Here is a 22,558-nt window from a genome sequence, read left to right as displayed (position 1 = left end):
TTATTGGTTGTGGTCGTGTTATCAGGGTGTTAAAGGTAATACTTTAATATCAGATAATAGTTTACCTAAGGTCTGACAAGTAAACTTACCAGCACTTGATTCTCCTTTTCTTTGTCCTCCTAAGTTTGAAAAATAACACAAGACAGTTTTAAAAAGATGAAAATATCAAGAAAGGACTTTTACCCATGTCAAATGAGGGGGAGGGGGAGATAAAATATATCGCGGTCTGCAACAATTATAGAAAAAGGATATAACAAAAGGCTTGATCACCACTTTGGTAAAAATATCAAAGTGCTGCTTTTTTTAATTTCATCCAATATGACGTCACAAAAAATGGTAGCTATGACGTCAAAGCAGTAAATGCATCTTCAGGTACGGATCCATGTTAAAGGGGCCAGGGGGATGCCTCCAAGGAAACTCTTACAGGAATGCTATTTCCTGCATTCTGATGTATATTCTAAACCAAAAAAGGTCAAAAAAGTGGATTCCAAACCGCCCCAGCATAAAACTGTTTTTAAGATGAAGTTCAATTAAAAGTAGAATCCAATCTCCTTACCAATAATTGTAGTATTGCCCGAGTTTCCTGTTGTATTAGTCCCAGGATTCTGGGTGATTAATGGCTGTCGTGTTGTCCGCGGTAATACTACTTCGCATGCTTTCCCGGAGAAACCCGCTGGACAGCGACAAGAATAACTTCTTACTCCATCAACGCATGTTCCACCATTTTTGCAAGAATTCATCTTACAATCATCAATATTAATTTCACATTGTTTCCCTTGAAATCCCGCAGGACATGAGCAGGTGAAATCTCCAAATTTATCCTAAAGTTGACGAAAAGAACTGTTTTAAAATCTCTTGTAATGATTCTTATCAAAGGCATTCGCAATTTTATCCATACATCGGTTCTCTGGTCAAACACAAAGCATTCAGTCGAGGTTGCAAGGTCCAAATTTGAATAACCCTTTTAAAGTACCTTGGCGCCTCGCTTGAGCGCTTTTTTGTTTGACCAGTGAACTAATGTATGGAAAATGGTGAATATTGCGCAATAACATTATTATTTCGAAAACAAAATTTCCACTAAAATTAAAATTAAATTGACTCAGCATCACATGTGAGTAGAGTTTGTAAGGTCTCTCTTTTTGTCCAAAGGATTTTCTTCGGGTTCTCCGGTTTTCCTCCCTCCGCAAAACCTTATAACAATCTAAATTCCAATTCGATCTGACTTTGACTTTGATCAGACAAGTAGCTGTTTCAGGGTTCGATCTGTGAATTAGCCGTTCCTTGACTTTGATCAGCCCTGGGGCTGTTTCAGGTTATCGATATAATGTGAAAGTTTATATTTTGTTTAGTTGTTTGAATAGACCCCACAGGTTTAATTTTGACAATGTGGGGGGTGTATCTTTTAATCAAGCTCCGATATTTTTTAGTATTTTCTGCCTGACCAACAGTATTTGTTTCGTACTTACTGTGCAGGTGCCTCTATTTTTACATGGATTACTTGCACATTCATTTAACTCTGTGGAAAAAGAAAACTGAATGAATAAATAGATTCAAGAGGGAAAAAATGGTTTGGTTAACTATTTTCGTTTTCTCCTTTAATTCTCTTTTCTTTTCTTTTCTCTTCATTTCTTTTACTTATTGCTATGTTGTTGTTGTCGTTTTTCTTTTTTCTTTTTGTTTTTGTTTTTGTTTGTTTCTTGTTTTTTTGTTTTGTTGTTGTTTTTTTTTTTGTTTTGTTGTTGTTTTTGTCGTTTTTTGTTTTTCTTGTGTTTTTTTTTTCTTTTTTCCTTCTTTCTTCATTTCCTTTCTTATATTCCCTCTATTTCTTTTGCTTTCTCTTTTTCTATTCTCATTTTGCCTTCTTTCCCTTTGCTTCTCTCTATTTCCCTTTCTTATTTTTTCATCCCCTTTCTTTTCTTCTCCCTTTCCTTCCCCTCCTTTTACATATGGCTACATTACCTGAATCACACTTCACGCCTCCATAACCCTTGTTACAAAGACATTTGTATCTTCCAGGGGCAATGTTTCTACAGTCACCATGTTTACAGGGTTTGTTTCGACCACAGTAATCCAGCTCTGTACAAAAAATAAAACACATCTCATTATTTGATGCAATGGGACGAGCCTACAAGAATCAACGGCGTGGGTGGCGTAGCGGGTAGTAAACTCGCCTCTCTCTTCTGAGCCGTCTCGGAGTCGATTCCTGGAATTGGCATCGCGTGTGACTAGAGTTTGTTAGGTCTCTCCCTTGATTCGAAGATTTTTCTCCGAAAAAACATAACACGCTAAATTCCAATTCGATGTGTGGGTTAGCCGTGCCTTGAGCCCGTAGCTTGTTTCATGATTTCATTTGTGAGTTAGCTATGCCCTGACTTTGATCAGCCCAGAGGTTGTTTCGGGGCTTGATCTAAGATAGAATCATACCCTGACTTACATCAGCCCAGAGCTTGTTTCAAGGTTTGATCTGCGAGTTGGTCATGCCCTGACTTTGAACAGCCAAGAAGTTGTTTCAGGGTATCGATAAAATCATAAGGACTCTTCACAGATATTGAAATGAACTACGTCATATATTTCTTGTTCTTACCTAAATCACAGTAAAGACCTCCCCATCCTGACATGCAGTTACACTGCCATTCGCTTTTGCACGTGCCGTGTACGCATCCGGGGTATACTTCACATTCACTACAAGTAGGTCCTCTCCAACCTTGAGAACAGCTACATACGCAAACCAAACAAAACAATGAGAAATGACGTCATTCCTGAGTTAATATTTTTACCACAGGCAACCCATAAAATAATACTGCAATAATAAAAGCGAAGACGTTGATCGATAGATAAGACGATTGCAATCCATTGACACTACTAATTCAATACTATCTTACCTGCAAGTATTTGGACCAACGCAGCGCCCGTTTTTACCGCAGTCCGGATTACAAATCGCTGCAATAATCAGAATTACGATTAATACAAGTTCAATGATCACGAAAACATCTCATAATAAAAGACTTACGATTTAAAAGAAAACTTACGATTTTCGCAATACTTGTCGGAAGGATGTCCTCCCCATCCAGGCAGACAAACTATATTTCCATTGGCATCGCATGTAAAATGCCCAAATTGATCGTTTCTTGGAGTACAGGCTTTGGAGCAATTGGCACCAAAGTTATTAGGCGCACAGATAAATCTATATGAGAGATTAAGTTTTATCTTGAAGCCATTAGTTGTGTTGACATCTTGGGTGAAATTAGACCACTCAAGACTTGCTCCGTAAGACGGTGTGTTGATTAGCGCTTCGATGATAGTATTGCTTGACCCTACACAAACAAAGATAGCAAAGAAACGGGATTCATTACAGAGTACCTAACAAATCACTGGTTTAAAATGTAAGGTGAATAGTGACCTCTTATCGACAGATGACTTATGGCCGTTAGTTTTCTAACACGCTAATAAAGACTGACGAAGACTGAACCACAAAGTATGTGCCAAGTTAGCCTCTCAACCGATGTTCTGTGCTTTGAGAACTGCTTTTCTTAAGAAAATGAGCTCCTTGCGTTAACAGACTGTACTATCTCGTCCCGCGTATTGTATTGCGCTTTTAAACATACATGGTAATGCATAATAGACCGTTTGCGTGCACATCCAACTTGACGGGCCACAAAACTGAAAACGCAAATTCAATAAAAATTGAGAAGCCAGTTTTATATTTAAAGAGGAAAATAATTGATTTTATGAATTCTTATCGTAATATCTCAAAGAAATGACATTCTCATTATAATGCTCCTGGTGTGGTATCGTGGCCCGTCAAGTTTCTTAAATTTGAATGAGTGCGCAACCTTGAGAAAACGATCTATTCTAGTTGATGGCTGGCGCACTATACATAGAGCGCACAGTGCACTCTGCAGTAATGGAAAACAAGCATGATAGTCGTTACATCGGGGTCGTAGCTTTAATAAGTCATGATTAAATTCAATATGTATAGCTGTGAGGGGTACAAAGAGGAATATACTTTGTAATATCAATGAACCTTGGCTTAAGGGAACAAAGAACTGCTGATAGTATTTCAACGATACACATTCCTGAATAACCCGTTTAAGTCGAAATAAAACATCACTCGTACAATCTTGTCTAGGTGCTTGGTATGAGTACGGACGGTCGGAAAGCGCATCGTAATTTCAAAATGCATGTGTATCTCACCATTAGATGAAAATAGAAGAAAAAACTTTGTATGGAAACTTCAATTTTTTAGGACGTTCTTTTCCTCTCGCTTCCTGGCGGGTAGAAAAGGACCTTTGCTCGCAGGGTAAGGATCTCTAATTGCTATCGACTGTACAAATACGCCGTATTCTAAAACACCTGTCCATGGATACTAGTAACTAAGTTTAATCTTTGAAAAGGTTTCGTGACGCAAAGACTTCTTGATAGAGAACAAACTAGTATTGCAGTGAGACAAAGTTCTTGGAGACATGTTTCATTTAAATCTTCGATTTGCCTAAGCACTTTGAGTCTAATTAGAGCTCATAACCTTATTGACTTCACCATTTGACTAACAGAATAGCCTGTTACGGGAATCACTGGCAAGGAAGAGATTTGTCAGTGGCCTTAGGTTATCTTTCTGTATATAAAGAAACTTTCATATTGAAGGGAACTACTCTGCATGACCATGGAAGACATTGTCCATAAATTGTAGAAATGCGTCTAGGGATGGTTTGAAGCATACAAAATTCAATCTAATCTGGCTGGTCGTCAACCAGATGGCATAGATCGCGGTATTTGTCATTCTCTAATCGTTATTCAAGATGTTAGGGAACAGACCATTGTTGATTGTTTGAAATGGCGCGCGCGGTGACTATTTACCACCCAATAGACGGGTAATGAATGCCAACAGATAGGAGAGGATTAGCGACTCATGCTGATCGACAAGCTGTTATCTTAATGTACATATTGACTTAAGAAGAATAAACAAATTATACCAATCATATATTCAGATGTACCTTCAAGAATGGTAAAAGGTACAAAATTCTTAGCACCTTATTATTTTGATCAAGTTCTCATTTACTCTGGTGATGAATCGAGCGCACGTTCGGGTCACGATTATCAAGAAATGTCAATCATGAAATGCGTGAGTTGGTGCCTTGATGAGAACACTTAAATCTAATCAGTTTTAATAGCAATTAAGCTGTGAGATGTGAGATAAGATAGACGAGATCGAAAGACCTCGACCCACAGAGATCACTTTGCATCTGCTGACGATTTTTTTTCAGACGAAATCCTATCCAACGCCCCATAGCCGACCGGACACTACAATGAGTCATACACTATAAAGAATCAATTCCTCTTTATGAGGTGAATATGATTTCAATTCCTTTTCCTACGTGCTTTAGGAACCGTGCAACTAATACTCGGAACCAAAGGCTAAATGAGGTTGATCTTTCTAAAAAAATATTTTTCGGAGGCTACGTTAGTTACTAAAAAGGCCATAAGAGCGAGCTTATCGCTCTTGGAGTTTTAGATTTACATATGCGAGGTTAATTGGTCGCCACGACGTTTTGGCATTCTGTGTCCACTGTGATTTACACGCCGTAAATTCGAAGAGGATAATCGTGTTACTTTTACTTGATCAACTAAAAACTGATCCCAACACCCTTTATCATGATCAAAAAAGGGGGGTGAATAGATAGCCTGGTAGCAGCCTAAAAGGGATGATGGCCAGGTTTAATAACGCGCTGGAATTCTGCATTTTATTAGGGCATAGTATACCAAGACAACCAAAACCTTTTTTTAACGACTCTAAACTGACACCCTTACAAAACAACTATAGCTTTAGCATGGTAAAAAAACGGCGAACTTCGTGCTCATATTGACTTCTCATAATGGTTTTTTATTGTTTGAAATTAAAATCAGCAATTTGCAATAAAATCACGTCACTTAGTGTAGGACTAGACTAGGACCGTTTTGTTACAAAGATCAAGTGGGATCCTTTCATCAAAAGAACATGTCGTAGTTTAAGCTTGTTAGTAAATACAAGGCCAGCTTTGTCATATATGTCGAGCACAACTGATCTATAGAGTTTATTCCAGTGCAGATCATACTCGGGAACCCAAGGGTAAAATTCTGTCGCTCGTTTCTCGATCCCAGAAAAACGAGAAAGGAGCGACAGAATTTTACCTACCCCTGCTGGGGTTCCCGAGGATGAGTACAGACCTACTTTCGACACACGCTGTCGTTTAATGGTCAACTATATATCTATTGTTCTTATCTATGCAACACATAATTAACAAAAGAGGAAACGTTTTTCAGTTAAGTCTGTTTTCCAATACAAAAAGTTGACATACGATTCGGCTAAACACGGGCGGGAGTCTTGCATTACATGAACATGCCTCAAGGTCCATCGTTTGTGGTTTCAAAGGCGATGTATTTATCAGAGGTCTAAGGGTCAGCGAACACAGTCGTTTTGACTGATAGTAATCCAATATACTTTTTATCGAACGCGGTTTTGCATCGAAGGAAATGGATAAGATACTAAAACCGCAGTTTTTACTCACGAAAAAAGGCGAGAAAAATCGATATTAAGATATTACACATGCAAAAGACAGAATGCATTGAGCGTAGGAATGACAGGCTTTAGTAATGACTATAAAATAAAACTCTGTACGAAACTTTCCACACAAATCCGAACGTTCTTTTATAAAAATAGAAAAATGTTCTTTTAAACAAGAACATTCGCAGTAACATTGACGTGGCTTCCCATTGTTCCCGTTCGTCTGGAGTCCAATCACGCAATGGAAAATCGTTTTCTTTTTTTTGTACCGAGATTTTCAAAGCACAGAAAAAATAATTTCTCAAACCCTAAACTACTCTACGACTGTTGCTCTAGTAAGGACAAAAGTGCAGACCCAATACATAGTCGGTACTCCTTATTTGAGCCATACACTGTATAACAGTAATACACATGTTAATCTAGTGGTCACCACGGAACTTGTAATAGATAGTCGCCTCTTATTACTGCTATTCAATTATTTCCAATAACTGATTTCACTCTGCTCTAACATAAAAGGATTATAATATTTATAATAATATTTATTATTTATAATGCGCAAATTAACATGTAATTGAATATGATCAAATACGCAAGAACCAACTAATCAATCGCCGAATCTCTAACCGTTGCCTCTCCTTGGTAGAGATAATTGAAACGAGTAAAAAAACAGACCAGCCATACCTATCTTTTAACCCTAAAACCTGTTATTATTGATCGATATTGCACGTTTATGACAGACCAACCCGACCATAAAATTAAGTCGTATATTGCGTGGGAACGGTGAATATGTGGGAATCATTTACCTGCGACTTTGGCTGTTACTTTCAAAGAGAACGATCCCTAAAAATAGAATAATTATAAACTCAAAGTCAGAATTGATAATACAAATGGATATTAAGATATATATATGTATCTATGTTTGAAAACGTTGTGGGGAGGGGAGGGGGGTCGATAGAGAGCTGGAAAATAATATATGTTTTTCAAAGTTACGATGAAACGCTTGATCAAGTTTTATAAATAAAAAATGCAAGGCGTTGAATTGTTTCATCGTTCCTCTTGTGTCGAGTTAGAATGATATATAACCTTTCACTAATTGAGTTTGTCACTGTCCTTCCCATTGCCAGCCTTCAGTGCAACCCTTTTAATATTAAACACAAGTTCACTATAGTACAAAAGAAAAAAACATGTCCAATACCGGACATGCTTGGCTTCTTAGCCATTAGTTGATTGTTTCACATATAAATAAATGATTCAAATTGCAATGCAAGTTCTAAAATTTTCAAATCAAACTCCGTCTACAAATAATGAAAATAAAATAAATAATCTAACTACGGTTTTTGACAACTTTTTGTATGACAAACATTTTAAATGCCATTGGAAAATAATTTTGATAAAACTTCATAAAACTATGAGTAAAGTAAATAAATTGATATTTCCTAATAAATATTTTTCAGTGAAGGGTTCATAAATTACTTGTGGTCATATAAATATTTTGAGGATAAAGTTCTTGAGGTATTTTTTCTATTTATTTATCGATGAGATGATAGAATATTGAACGATCTCTTAAATCAGTATCGTGTGAAGAATTCGTGTTCAGTTCATGTCCCAAAGCAGTAAACAAAACTAACAGACCACGTGGGCGTGAGAAAATTAAGAAAGGCTGATAAACATAGCTTAAGGTAGTCATAATAACTTAGTACCACAAAGGTAGCGTAATAGTCATAATAAACAATGACATCAGTATATACGGACTCAAGGACAGGGCGCGGGATTTATGCTTCGAGTCGGGACACGAGTGACAGCAAAAGCACGGGATTTATGCCTCGAGTCGGGACACGAGTGACAGCAAAATGTAAACTCCTAATAGATAACATAGGGGAAGAGAGCCTAAGGCCCCGTCCACACTATGCCGGATAAATTTGAATCTGAATTTTTATTTATTCGGTTAGGCCTACCGTCCACACTAGTCTGGGCGAATCCGGAATAATTCTTCACCGAAAACGAATTTTCGAAATGGAACCGAATAAATAAAAATTCGGATTCAAATTTATCCGGCATAGTGTGGACGGGGCCTAAGATACATGGCAATTGAGTTCTATAGAATGTTCAAACTGCAGTACACTAGATCAAGACGTCAGTTTTGGAACTCAATACGCAACTCATCTATACTTGTAAGACTATCTCTGTTTTGGAGAGCTGAAAAAGTCTTAGAAAAAAGATGGAGGTCACAAACCCCTCCTAATGATTGTATATTGATATATATTAATATATTATATATTATTTTAATGCCTTCCTTACCGGCCAATTAGGAGTAAATGGAAATCTTGCAACGTTGTTACTCGTGAGAATGAATGAGCTGTCATTATAAACGCGCGAAGTGTTGTGGCCATAAGTACAGTCTGATGGATGTGCTGGGCGTGGATACTGCCTTAAACACGTATAAAAGAACGTTCTACACGGGCTGGAACAAACACCCTTCAATTCAGTACCCGAGCAACACTTTTGATTCATGTCGCGATGCCCGGGATTCCAGATCTCTCGAAGCTTAACCTCAAACACTCCTACCCCGATGACCTGAAACGACAGCAAAAAAACATTCAGTGAGAGTGGTTAGTGTGAAGAAAGGAAAACAGACTGTCCTGAATACATCACAGCACTGGAGGCAGTGATATTGTACAGTTAGAGATCTTACATGTAAAAATGCGCGTCGTCTTGAGAGAGGGAAAGTGATGAGAAATAACAGCAAAAACTGTTTAGCGATAGAAGAAGAAAAAATGGAGAAAACGAGAAAACTACTTTTTATGACCTCTAGCTCTTGGTGTAAATTGAAAAAAAAAAACCTGCTGGAAAAGTCTCCTTCAATATCCCCAGTACGAGAGTGAGAAAGGAGAGTCTCCTTTCCTTCCCTCATCGTGGTGAAGGTAAAAGGAAGATTCTGCCAGCAAGGTAAAAACTATGTTTCTGAATTAAAAAAATATTATAATACGGATGAAGTGCATCACTATGGTAAAGCATGAGATGAATGCCTCAACTGAGAATAAAGATGGAATGTTCGCAAGAGAAGGAAGATGATTAAAGACAACAGTAATCACAAACACACTCACTTATGGTAAAACAACAAGGATCAAGTGTAAACAAATGTGTTACAGCTCCATACGGTACAACACTAGGTTGACTAGGCTAACAGCAAAGGTTAAGAATGTAATGTTTCTCAAGAGAGGGTCGGGAAAAAGGAGGGTACTGGGTCGATAGAAGAGAGATTAATGAACGGAAGAGATTAAACAGCTAGATTATACATCTTTCTCATTAGATTCCGTAACAATATGCTAAATGTTGCGTATTCATGGGGACACGCCTTACATAGAAATCAAACCAATTTTGCGTCTTAAGAGAAAATGACATTTTAATGTTTGTAGGATCCGATTCCATTAAGGGTGTGTCTGGTTATCCATTGAGTTTCGGTGTAGTTAATACAGTCGGGAATCTGCCGACATGAGGTGATCAGTAATATTCGTGTTTATAAAGGCAAAGTCATTATAATTTGAGTGCATTAAGGTTTTAAAAAAATGCGAGTTAGAGTTTAAACTGAAGGTGAGGACTAAATTAAAACTATTCATTTTTCTATTCATTTGAAAACAACTGATAAACTAGACATTTGTTTAACAACATGGGAGTTTATCAAAATCCAAGAAAAATGCGGAGAAATACAGATAGTTTGTCAGTCATGGTGAAGGACTGACGCTCCTTGCACTAGACTTTTTAGGTTAAACATGGTTTTTATTTCACACCGCATGTCACGAATGTTACATGTTACGAATGAGATTCCTTGCGTAAGCTATTATGCATCTCCTTAATTGTTATCAATGAACGACTAATTTTACTCAAGGAAGTGACATATATGGTTTGAAAGAGGAATGGGAAAGAAATAATACTCAAGAGAATGCCGGTACATGGTCTAAAATCCCGAGCTAAAAAATATCGGATGCTATTGAAAATTTTGAAGTTTTTGGCAACTTTGGGTGGAAGGAACAGACTGACCACCACGAATGGCTCCAATTGTTTTCGATAGGCGTTCATTTCAAGCTGTACAATGACCCGGGTTGCAGGGCGCGTACCGTAATCGAGCTAACCGTGTTTTAATGGAACGATAAGAGTAGAACACCCAGACGTCGGACGCCTAAGTAAAGACGTTCAGTGCCATGATGTATCGCCCGGAAACAACCCCTTAACTTAAACAACAATTTGAACCGGATAGAACAGGGCGTGAGGCTCTTGAGAAAGCTCCAATCTCCAAAGGTTAATACCGGGCCAATAAGAATAGAAATCGATCTAAAGCGGAAGTAATATGTACGAAGTTTCTGAGAGTACATCTCCTGATAGGAATCAAATAAATTAGATTACAGGGAAATTGTAGGTAGAATAGAGTTAAGAGTACTTATGGAAATTGTAACCGAGGTGATTTGAGGAAGCAATGGGATACTCGGTTCCTGCGCGACGCCGGATATACGATGCATGTCGGGGAAGCAAGCAAGCCAGCCTTATCTTCACCGCGGTTTCTTTATTGTATGTTTACGTTTGTTTACGATTGTTTGGTCTCGGGGTGGTCAAAATTTAACCTCAAATTCCATAAAAATTCCAGTCTCTAATCTTGTGAAGTTATCGTAAATATACGTAGATATTAGCAGCGAGACACGATGGGCCCGGCCACCCAAACGGTACAAGAACGATTCTTGTGAACGAAGCTACGTTGAATGAGAAGATATATCCTTTTGCGAGAACGTATGTCCCAATCGGAAACCTTCTGTGCACCGGTCCGGAAAATGAACCAGACAGCACGGAACATTTTACGGAAATTAAAATTGGTGTAGTGGTTTTTAGTTGTGTGTTCGGGACCTCGGGGTTCGTTATTCGGGTCATCTCAGAGTGTTAACAGATCTTGTGGAATCCCCCATCCCATCCCCGATATCAGATGTGCTTGACGTCACCAACTCGCACCGAGTCAAAACAGATCCATTTTGTAAGAGGACGGTAATAGGCGTTTAGCAGAGTTTAAATGCAACCCGATTGGACGTTAAACGAAGGTCACTGGCGGTCGTTTTGGGCAGGTTTGGACGACTCTACTAGAAATTAACAAATTAAAAAGCTGACGGTCGTTTTGGGCAGATTTGAAATGACTCTGCTAGAAATTAACGAAATAAAAAGCATTGTTGCTCAATGAACTAAATTATAATGTACTCTTTGATATGATGATTATGAATCGATGGACTGTTTGTCGAGTATTGAAATGCGTCAACGCATCACTGCAAATCTTCTATACCCGATGACCCGAATGCTTAGAGGCAATAGAGTTCAAACCACGTTAAAAATACTGAATTTCACGGTACGAGGAAACAGGGTTTTTTTTATCGATGAGGAACAAATACCCTGCAAATGCCAAACATAGTACGTCTTGGTATTCGGGAAAGTTGCCTCTATCAAAAAGGGACGTATCTCCAAAAAAAAAAAAAAAAATGCCGGGTAATCAATTCTGCTGATATCTAAGTCCTAAACATCAATTAACAAATCTAGTTTTATCCTGGATGATGCATTTAATTCAATTTTGAAGGCGATAGCAGGGATTAGTAGGCACTTGATTAGACCAGATGCCCTGTAATACCCCGATAACGATCAAACTGGTGGAAACCATCAGGATGTCATTCAGTACTCATTTTATCAAGTCTAGAGATAAAACAAAATCTTTATAAAAAAAACCGTCTGAGAATTTTTGAAATTTTGTTGAAATGGACAAATATTTTCTGTATCTGGTTCAAGGTCTTTCGAGGCGAAGGGCACGATATTCGTGGCGTATTATAAAATATACGTGAAGGAATTGCTCCCAAGAGAATTTAAGCCCAGCAAATCAATACGACGTCCAGTTCGCCCAGTAGTTCATGTAAAAATAGTGTTTTATCTTGGTCAAAAGCCACCCATCCTTTTCTACATATCCTATCCTGATAATACGTTTTAGCCACCCACGGTAGAATCCTACTTGTCAAGTTAGTTCTAATAATATAACAGTCAATAAGTGGGGGGAAATACATCGATGTTTGGACGCTTACGTCAAGGGCTATTCACCAACGTCGAGTAGGAAATGCCATCTTGCAGAAATTTTGTCGGTTCCGAATCGATGGTGGTCTGAACCAAAATACGGATTGTGATGTTAGGATAGCGTGAAAAAGAAGGTAAAATGAACGGACGAAAAAGCGGAGCAAACGCCGTTGAATTATATTAATTTTTTATAGTATTTCTTAGATTTTGAAGTGTATCACAGGAGTGCTTTCCAACTTATCATAGTATATCTTTATCTCTTGATAGCGTTGAATGGACTGAACTATTTGGCGGGAGTTTACAAAGTCATTGCGCTCTGCTCCTTGATAACGGGGTAGTTAGGTATGTGGCTTAAACTAATTATGTCGAACGTCGCAGATAGCACTTGATTGATTCAGACAAAACTCAGCTTGCTTCTGATAAATTCACTATGATACGCTAGTAAATAGTTGCTGAATTAACAAAGTCAACTCATCCGAATCTGGGGAACTCCCTCGTGAACTTTCACTTTTACGTCAGAAAACTCTAAAAACTTTTATTTTTGGGGTCTTTTTGTTTTCTGAATTTTTACTTGGAGTGAATCGCAATACAGGTTTGAATTTTAGGATTTTGGATCTCTCATCAAGGCATACCCCCTCGATATATACACACGTGGTTTACCAAAGGATAATCTTATGTTGTCAGTGATAACAAAAACATTAAAATATCAAAAAAGTAATACAAAATAATATTATTGCATGACAAGGCCGATTAGCTAAGCTTAAGAAAACATATGTAATTCTTTTACTTACATGAGGGAGAGAAGCGCATATGAGTATTAGATATAAATGTAGGTTGTGAAGAACGGATGGTATTCCAAACACCGTACAGAGTCTCCGATGGGATCTTCGAAGCGGCATGGGCCTTGGACTCCGAGCCGTCTGTGTGTTAAGTCACCTCTCTCTCAGTCGCTTGTTCTTTAACTCAATATGTGTCCTTGACGTAGCACTGTGAAATACGAATGACAAATTCATGTGAGCTTTGACTTGAAAGGGACTCAGTTTAGCAGTCCACTTCACTAGATCACTAGATGTATACTAGTTCCTGTAGAGAGAGCGTTAGTGGCCAATTGACTTAATGACCGCGGGTTGAAATCACAAAAGCATGAGAAAAGTGCTCTCTTGTGACGGAAAACTTAAACTCAATACTGAACTAAGTAGTACTCTGCTAGCGTTGTCGGTTCCTGAAACCTACCATGCCGTCATTCAAATCCCTACAATTGTCTTCCACGTGACACTAACCCAAAATAGTAAAACAAAGCATTCACAGGTCGTTACCTAATAAATGGGTCCGAGTCTAACGAGTTCGCGTCGTGACGGTTTCCAATCTTACCCATGAAAAACGTGCAGAGACTTGTCACAGTCTTACCATACCAACTGTAAATATTGCAAACGCGTAGAGTTTTCCCAGCAGTTATTTATAAACACTTACAAATTTTCTAGATTTGGATCTTTTACGTAATGTGAACAACATTCAACGTTACGCTAGTAGTAGCGACAACACACTAGTAACATGTTTGTCTAGTTATAGGTTAAGTCGGGCTGTGTACTCAACGTTCTGACCAACTCCGAATCTACTATCTTCGTTGGTCAACCATTTCTGGTCACTGACTTCATCCCCGGAAATACCGGAAAACCCATTATTTCGAAAATTGTTTTAATTAGCAAATGTTGTCTCCATAAGATAATGAACGGTCTTCCTCTGCGGTGTGAAGGCAAACTCTGTATGAGGATTTTGTTATTTTTGTTTAAAGTCGAGAGCAAAGGCTTATAAAGGTCTTATAAATCGAGGAAAACTAGAGTCGGATTTCAAAACAGAAAAAAGCGCAGTAGTTAAATTGTGTGATTATAGCAACCCTAGAAGTCACTCAATGTTGAAAAATAAAATGTTAGAAATATTGTTCTAAGCAATGAGATCCAAGACAGACCAACAGGTTGTTTGTAAGCTAACAAGCTACCTAATTGAGAAAGGCAGCGACCCCTAATTACGAATTTCCAAGTATATTAATCAAGAAGATTTGAGGACGTGAGGAATGAAATTTTGGGCTGTTGCTCGACCAGTGAGTACACTTGGTTATGGCGACTTTTAAAGTCCCTAAAATGTTGAATCACCTGTGTCGTAATGATATCATGGTTATGCAAACACGGTTAGGTACGTTCTATGGAAATGGCTATGCATAGGTGATTGCATACGCTTTGTTTTTACATTATTTTTAAATGTTATGAATTGTATTTTAAAAAATTAAAAAATCTCCCACATTAGTTAAGTTTGGGTGCCTGTCAAAGGGAGAGAGAGTAGAATTCTTCTCATTTCGTGGATAAATTTACTGATCGTGCATTACAACAAAATTCATGTTGGGAATGTATACAAAATTAAGTCCACTATGACATGCAAAATCTATCGACCTGACACTTTGATGCTATAAACTACAATACCCTGCTATACCTCTGATCATCATAACGGTGACACAAACAGACCTGGTATCCAGATCCAAAAACCCTAATACTTACTCAAGTTATCGTAGTCTGACTTTCCCTAGTAGGTAGCGTCTAAGTAAACTTAGGTAGCAAGTTCTTGCAAAAGTCTTGCTGAGCTCGAAGAATTAAAGACAGTTCCCGTAGTAACTGCCTTCCCACGTAAACCTGACTCGAAATTGTGCTAATCTTTTGACTCGATCAATTTGACGAGTCATCGATTGAAACAATACAATAAATTCAGCGCGGCTATTTTATCCAACGAGTAATCATTTATAGGAAAATCCACGCGAGACTTGCACGGTTTATATTAGTGAGCCAAGCTGCTGATTATGTCAAGGCCTATCAGGAGAAAAAAAAACTTTTTTGCCTTTCACGGACGAGAGGTCAAGAGTACTATACTTAGTCATTACACCTTAGCGATTCCCTTCGCTGAGCCGCGTGAGAGCACGTCTAGATGGCTTTTAAAACCTCTGCCGGTGCATACATGCTCAATAAGCTGAGCTCGTGTTTACATCATCGTATTTGAAACTCTGGGGTATGTAACACGAGGACGTGTTTATCGACCACCCGCATGTGTTGGCGATCGCGCTAAAGAACAAATAAATGGATTCTTCACTAAACATGAGAGACAAGAGACAGTAGCGAAGTGATAAGCAGATGGGAGATTGTGGTCGATCTGGATGGAAAAACAACACGGTCAGGGGTGACCCGGCGTGACCTTCAATATGACGTCATTGGACAGACAGACCGACAGACAGTACACATAATGCCACTGTTCCCATTCAATGTACAAACGCGCACACGACTTGGTTATTTTAACAAACAAACACTGTATTTAATAAAAATACAAAGGCACCAATAGTAAATGGCTCGTAGACACGAATAATTATGAATAAGTGCCTTAGGACCACCGTGTTCTTGAACGTGACTTTAAATAGAATCTCGCTCTGTTTGCCTACGTTCACATCATTGTACCTAGCTTAATAACACCAGAGGTGTGGTTTGAAAACTAACTTTATCTATACTAAAAATATCCGTAATGAAAAACCAAGCAATTGTAAATATTTGTTTGACAATGCAAACGCCTAGTTGTTTGTAACGAAATGGTGAGCTCCAAAACTAGTCGAAAACATTCAAGGAGAAGACTTTTTTAAATTAAATTGCGCATTTTTTCGACTAACAGCAGGACAAGGATATCACGATTCTAACATGTATAAGATATCTTCTTGAAAGTCCATTAACGACTTCGCAAACATAACTCAACGCTGCTACACAAACAGGAACGCATCGATCGATTTTTAAAAGCCCCCGTGCTTGTATAAACACTTTCCAGGGACCGCGAGGATATTTTTCCCTCAAGAACCAGGAAACTATCTTGTTTTTGTTTGTCGTTACTGCTGTCCTAACTAATCAATCATTCTTATGATATATATAGATCTTGTACTAGATGATTCTAATGAATTAGACTTTAAACAGAATGATAAATGAAGTACTAGATGAGATGGTAATCCAAGGGAAACCATAGTGGATAGAGGTCTTATCCGGCAACCGAAGTTTTGGTAGTAAATACGTGAAAATCTTTTCTCTCTTTGGAATGTACTGATGACGAATAGGAACAAAATGCGCATTGTTGTTACAAGTCACAAGATTAGCTTGTTCTATCAAAACTGGCGCGTGTGTATATTGTAATACCACCCACCCACTGTTGGCTGTTTGGTGCCATCCCACATAAAAAGGAATTCCCAGCAGTTTCCAACCCAGAATAAAGAAGTCTTGCACCACGAATGAATTCCTGAGTGCCTATATCACCGAAATAAGAGCTCTATATATGTAAGCATCTAGCATCCACAGTTCTGACTTCTGTACCTGGTAAAAAAGAGGAGGACTTTGGACGTGTTCTGGTCTTTGGGCTAAATTAAATTATAAAGGAAACTGGATTGGCACCTTTTGGACCACCCATAAAAAGTTGAAAAAGGAAGGAAACTTGGTAATTTATTGGCTTAGTTCTGTGTTCTACTTGCATTGTGGTTTCTTAATTCTACCCAGAAATCGGGGCCAGCGATTTTCTCAAGTGCCCACTACTACTTACGAGCTCTGAAAGAGTAAATATAGAAGATTTTGTAAGGTAACAAAGACGATTCGCCTGTACCGAAATTGGAATCCAATTTTAGTAAGGTTAACAGGACGTTCCATGGTTTGGCTCTTCAAGTGAATACTAATATGATTCTACTATTTTCTCAAGCTATATAAAGACTTTTAACAAGCCAACAGCATGTAAGAGGAAACCGCAATTTGTTTGTGTATAATTTTGGATGAATTCAATGAATTCCTATTGCTCAAATATGATTCATGTATAATCGTATTTAACGAAGTGTGAGATTTGTGACAATTAGCAGATTTTTCGAGAGGTGTTTATGGAAAAACTATTCAGGGAATTCACAGCAAGCATGATAATTAAAAAAAGGCGAAAAGGAAGTTATGCTTGAATGATGTAAGAGTGAAGATTTCGCAAGCTCCGTCCTTACGAAGCAAAACGTTTCAGAAGATCGAATCCTTTCCATGGCTGAAATTAGTTTCAAAATTTTTTTCAAGGTATCGCTTTTCAATTTGATTGATAATTTGTTTGTTTTCTAAGGGTATTTGAGAACGCGGAAAGCTGGCTCTGACGCATTTTATACCAAAATACCTAGAGTCGAGCTGAGGTAATGCTTAAAAGTTCTCACCTTGAATCGACTACAGTAACATCCCAAGGCTAAAGATCACACATGGAACGGCCGATCACTTGCAAAGCTTGATAAATCTTCAACTCCTGACCAGCTGTCTAGATTAATATACCTCGAAACTGAGGGTCTAAGATTACTGACAACCAAACCGGTGATAAAGGAGGAGTTAGCTAACACACCTATCAAAGATGTTTTCATATGCCCAATGTGTCAAATCCTTTGGGTGCGACTCTCGCACATTCCTCTGCGAAAATAACGCCTATGATTTGTATAAATTGCTTGAGTACTTCCCCTGAGAGTTCGTTGAACTTCGAAAAAAGGCCGTGAAGTAGTCGTTACATTGGATTAGATATGTGAAATGATGGTATATATTTCAGATTGAATGATGGTATAAATCAAATAGGCCATTGAATTAACTTGATTGTGCCTTATTACCGCTCATCATTATCATCTATTTAAGTCCACGTAAACTGCTATAACGGGCTAAAGCTTCTTTTATGCTTATATTAAATCCACTTTATATTTGTCTTAATATTTGGACTGTCATTTCCATCTATTTCTTATTATAATTCGCAGTTCAGGGCATGTTTATATCTACTCTAATTCAGTTACGGAACAAACATGCCATAGGATTAGTTATCAGTGTAAAATCTTGATAAGGACGGAATTACGAACTACGCAAGTATAAATACGGTAAGCTTTGAACTATCCCTATTATCTAGAGACCAGCCCTCATAAGACATCTAATAAGAAGATATCAAGAATTTGATTGCAATCTCGATATTAGATAATAATAATAATTTTTGACCTTGAACAGGTTTTATAGTATTATTAACACTGATGATAAGATTTGACACAACTATTTCATAAACTGTTAGCCTAGATAGAAAAATTCCTTAAAGACAGCGGAATAATTCGAAAAAGTTAACCAAAATTGACAAGAAGTGAACTGCTTTGAACTTTGCTTTTGTGGCCTCGCTGGATTTCCAAAGCAAATAAAAGACAAGACTTTACCTTCAGAGACATAGGTTGCCTCGATTTTAAAATTGAAGAAAACTTTCCAAGCCTTGGTAAACTTCTTTAGGATTATTTCTCCAGAATTGTAGTGTCTTTGATGATCTAATGAAGCGAATACCTTAAAGTTCTAGAATTCGCGCCTTTTAAAGTGTCGGCAGCGCACGCGTCTGACATTTTCCCGCCAAAGGGTTTTACCATTAGGAGCACAAGGCAGGCGCGAGTGGCTCGTGCCATCTTGATAACCTTTAAATACCACTCATTAAAACTAGAACATCAGTATTTAGTAAAGTGGGGATAGCTAGCTTATAATTGGTGCCACTTTCGGGGGGAGATTTTAGGTCACAAGGTGGTTGTCAGACATAACTGCGACATGCTTGCTAATATATCTCAAGCTTTAAAACTTGTTTTTGACTTTATAACTGTTTACAATTGGAATTGAGCTCGAATTTGAAACCAAGGTCACTATGTTATAGCACACATTTGCTTTCTTAAAAACGATTAAAAAATCTGATTCACAGTTTAATGACTACTCTTGCATCAACTCGTACTTGGGAGTTGTGAAGTACGGCTAAAGAAAATCCAGCATCGTGTTAATTCGTGCTAATACCCTCAATCTGTTCGACTTGATTAAAACTCCACATGTAAATAAATACGCACGGAAGGTCACCTATCGAGTACGGTATCGTTAAACTTGGCACAAGTTGAAAAACTAATAAATATTTTAATACGATGATTTGAAAACTTGGTAAAAGGTGTTAAGAGATCGGCCAACTTTTCTTAATTACCTCTGCTTATTGACACGCGAGTGAGAGCTGTATATATCATACGAATAGAATACCTCTCTATATAGTCGTCAAGCTTATTACCAGATTCAGAAGATTTCCGAAATCTATAGATAAGCTAAACGCCCAGAATTTTCTGAGATATTTTGTTTGTTTTTGCCGGTCGTTAGTTACAAATTAATCAAACGGAGATATTAATAATCAAATATTTATGCTTAATTTCCATAATGATAAAAATAAATAAAAATAGAATATAATTTACTTGGGGAAGTTTTGTAATCCTAAACTGGCAAAGAATTTACGAAAACCTGGAACAAGTGAATTAATGAATAAATTCCAAAACCCAAAGCCGGCCTTCTTGGATCGCAAGGCATTATGAGGCATCCAGGGGGCAAAACAAAGCAAAGCAAAAAACTTTGTGTTTGTCTTCCTTTCATGGGTAAACATAATCGGTGTGCCTTCTTTGACTGTAATAATGGCAGGTGAAATAAAGAAAAATATATCACCAAGCCTCACATGATAGCTCTTTATTTACCCCTGAATGCCCCATAATGACTTGCGATCCAAGATGGCCGCCGTATCGTCGAATTAGGAAAAAAAATTCTTATATTGTTGTTCCATTATGTGATTGGCCATTTCTTTGATAAGCGATAATCTCATTCATTCTTGGATAGGTTTATTTATACGCACGGCTTTTATAATCTAAAGGTCATATTAACTTGCTCAAGCACATTCTATTTGTTTAACTTTATACTGGCTTCGATATTTTACATAAATTCAAATCTTAAATTATCGCCGAAATGTTTTTGCCGGTTTTCTATTTCAGGGTTGGTATGGTCCATGAAGTTTGGTACTGAAAAGCCTTCCGCGGTTTGGTGTCTAGCCGGCTCTGATAACATCGTGATAACGATGACCACATTAATTATCCCTTGCTTCTACACGGATATAAACCCCCTTGGAAGAAATGACTGATAACAGAGATTGAATCAGTTATGTGACCTCTACCCGACCAGATATCAAGACCACTTTCCAGATGTTTGGACATATTGTTATGCGGAAAAACGCAGCATAAATCATGCAAGCAGACTGACCTAAGAAGTCGCGTTTCAGTTACTTATCAGGATCAGGCCTACTCTCACTACACTAGCTAAATTAGATGCAGCATCAGCTGGTACCACCACCACTACCATCGCCACAACTATAATTATTTTTATCCCACGTACCGGCTGATCCGCGGCTACACAAAACCAGTGCAACAGTCATTATCATCAATATCTACTATCAATATCTCCAATTAGTGAACTACTTTTACCACCACTATTATATACCACCACAAAATTCGGCCACCACTACCAGTACAACTATCATAACCACTAACACTACCACTACCACTACCACTACAACTGCCACTGCCACTGCCACTGCCACTGCCACTGCCACTGCCACTGCCACTGCCACTGCCACTGCCACTGCCACTGCCACTTCTTATCACCATCTTTCCATCAATCCCTACCGACCAGCACTATACTGTCACTACCACCACTACTTCTATTGTTACCGTTACATACTGTCAATCACTGTCATCCATCAATCACTGTCATCCACTACGATTAGTTACTACAGAGCAGCAAATCAGTTTATAGCCGTACAGTAGAGTGATTTTATTTAACTCGTGAAAGAAAAATAACTACTTAGTTAGTACTAGTTGATAAAAAACAAAAGAAAACAATGGGTTTAGAGTCTACTACTAACTGTTATGCGTACTATTTTTTCACGGGTTTAAATAAAATCACTCTTTCGTAGGGCAATCGTAACTGTGCGATCCGATAAGATAAAGACAACGGGCAACCATTTCAATGTTATAGCATATCGTATCTCGTCACTAGGATCGAGTCACTGGGATCATATAAGCAATACAAAATGCATCACTACTAACGACTGGATATCTAAATGCATGTCCAGCTTAGAATACACCGTCAGTACTTTGACAACAATTACTGGTTATTTAGACTCCGAATAATCCTACCTAAACTAATGCAAACATACACTTAATGTGTTTATGTACAATACTGACTTTGCTGGCATAGAACACCCGTTTCTCTGTACTTTGAACACTTTCATAAAAACGTAAAGAAAACTAGTTAACTGCTGTTAAAATGAAATTGATATATGATTGTATGTTCGAAGTGCTAATTCGAGAAAACTGCATAATAATATGTGGTAGACTCTAAACACATTTTCTTCCTTTGTTTGTTTTTTATCAACTAGTACTAACTAAATAGTCATTTTTTTCTTTTACGAGTTGAACAAAACAACTCTAGTACAACGTGCATGTGTGCTCATTTGGATAGTAAATAAACACTAATGCACCAAAAGGATGCTTATTGGACACGCTCGTCAGCTAACCTACTCAACCATGTCATCCCCTGCCATGCTGGCTGTCTTAAACTAACTTACTCCAACTCTCTTGGGATGAAGGAAGCAACAATAAGCGCTATGCCGAATGATAAACGAGGCATGGGTGCTTTGTCCTCTTTAAGGCGATTACAAAGAGCTATGATCAAATGAACAATCTTAATTTATCTAGATAGTTATTAATAGACTTCGTTTCTATTATATCTCATAAAATACACGAAGCTTCAAAGTGCTTTCTAGAAATCAAAAAACCTAGGTATGGATATTTACAGTCGCTTAAAGAAAGAGAAACTAAGCCTTTCAAGAGGTGACATCAACATGCGTTTGTGGTCATAACAAAACCGTCAATAATACAACCACCTGTGGGAAAATATTGGGTTTTATCGACTACTGGAGAGAAAAGAGAAATATAGTTGATAAATAACAACTGGTTTAAGTCTTTCAACTTTAGAAAAACCTCTGTAAGAGCAACTTTTAAAG

At 37.9% G+C, this 22,558-nt stretch overlaps 1 protein-coding gene and 1 long non-coding RNA gene across 8 annotated transcripts in view; one reads left to right on the top strand and one right to left on the bottom strand.

The window, feature by feature from the left end:
- Nucleotides 1–22,558, bottom strand: part of LOC116300497 (delta-like protein A) — a 38,594-nt gene that overhangs the window by 6,097 nt on the left and 9,939 nt on the right. For 4 of the 7 annotated variants that reach the window (XM_031709397.2, XM_031709378.2, XM_031709418.2 and 1 more), the window contains exons 2-11: nucleotides 13,417–13,612; nucleotides 8,837–9,112; nucleotides 7,342–7,378; nucleotides 3,030–3,314; nucleotides 2,883–2,940; nucleotides 2,585–2,715; nucleotides 1,960–2,076; nucleotides 1,467–1,516; nucleotides 557–821; nucleotides 90–119 (exon numbers count right to left, since the gene is read on the bottom strand). In XM_031709397.2, the coding sequence (XP_031565257.1) occupies nucleotides 90–119; nucleotides 557–821; nucleotides 1,467–1,516; nucleotides 1,960–2,076; nucleotides 2,585–2,715; nucleotides 2,883–2,940; nucleotides 3,030–3,314; nucleotides 7,342–7,378; nucleotides 8,837–9,112; nucleotides 13,417–13,524 (1,357 nt within the window). In that variant the 5' untranslated portion in view covers nucleotides 13,525–13,612. Of the gene's footprint in view, nucleotides 1–89; nucleotides 120–556; nucleotides 822–1,466; nucleotides 1,517–1,959; nucleotides 2,077–2,584; nucleotides 2,716–2,882; nucleotides 2,941–3,029; nucleotides 3,315–7,341; nucleotides 7,379–8,836; nucleotides 9,113–13,416; nucleotides 13,613–13,858; nucleotides 13,879–15,174; nucleotides 15,374–17,864; nucleotides 17,886–22,558 lie in introns of those variants that run through there. The other 3 variants (XM_031709409.2, XM_031709390.2, XM_089024089.1) reach the window with 3 other exon arrangements.
- Nucleotides 12,577–21,890, top strand: LOC148905099 (uncharacterized). The gene is made up of 3 exons (XR_016118703.1): nucleotides 12,577–12,759; nucleotides 12,893–12,967; nucleotides 20,490–21,890. It is a non-coding gene; the product is annotated as an uncharacterized LOC148905099 (long non-coding RNA).

Source organism: Actinia tenebrosa, unplaced genomic scaffold (assembly GCF_029948245.1).
Source record: "Actinia tenebrosa isolate PJP-AT-01 unplaced genomic scaffold, QUT_ActTen_1.0 PGA_scaffold8__29_contigs__length_14323225, whole genome shotgun sequence".
Taxonomy (NCBI): Eukaryota; Metazoa; Cnidaria; class Anthozoa; order Actiniaria; family Actiniidae; genus Actinia; species Actinia tenebrosa.
The sequence above is the reverse complement of the archived record's forward strand: the minus strand, read 5'-3'. Positions and strand labels throughout refer to the sequence as shown.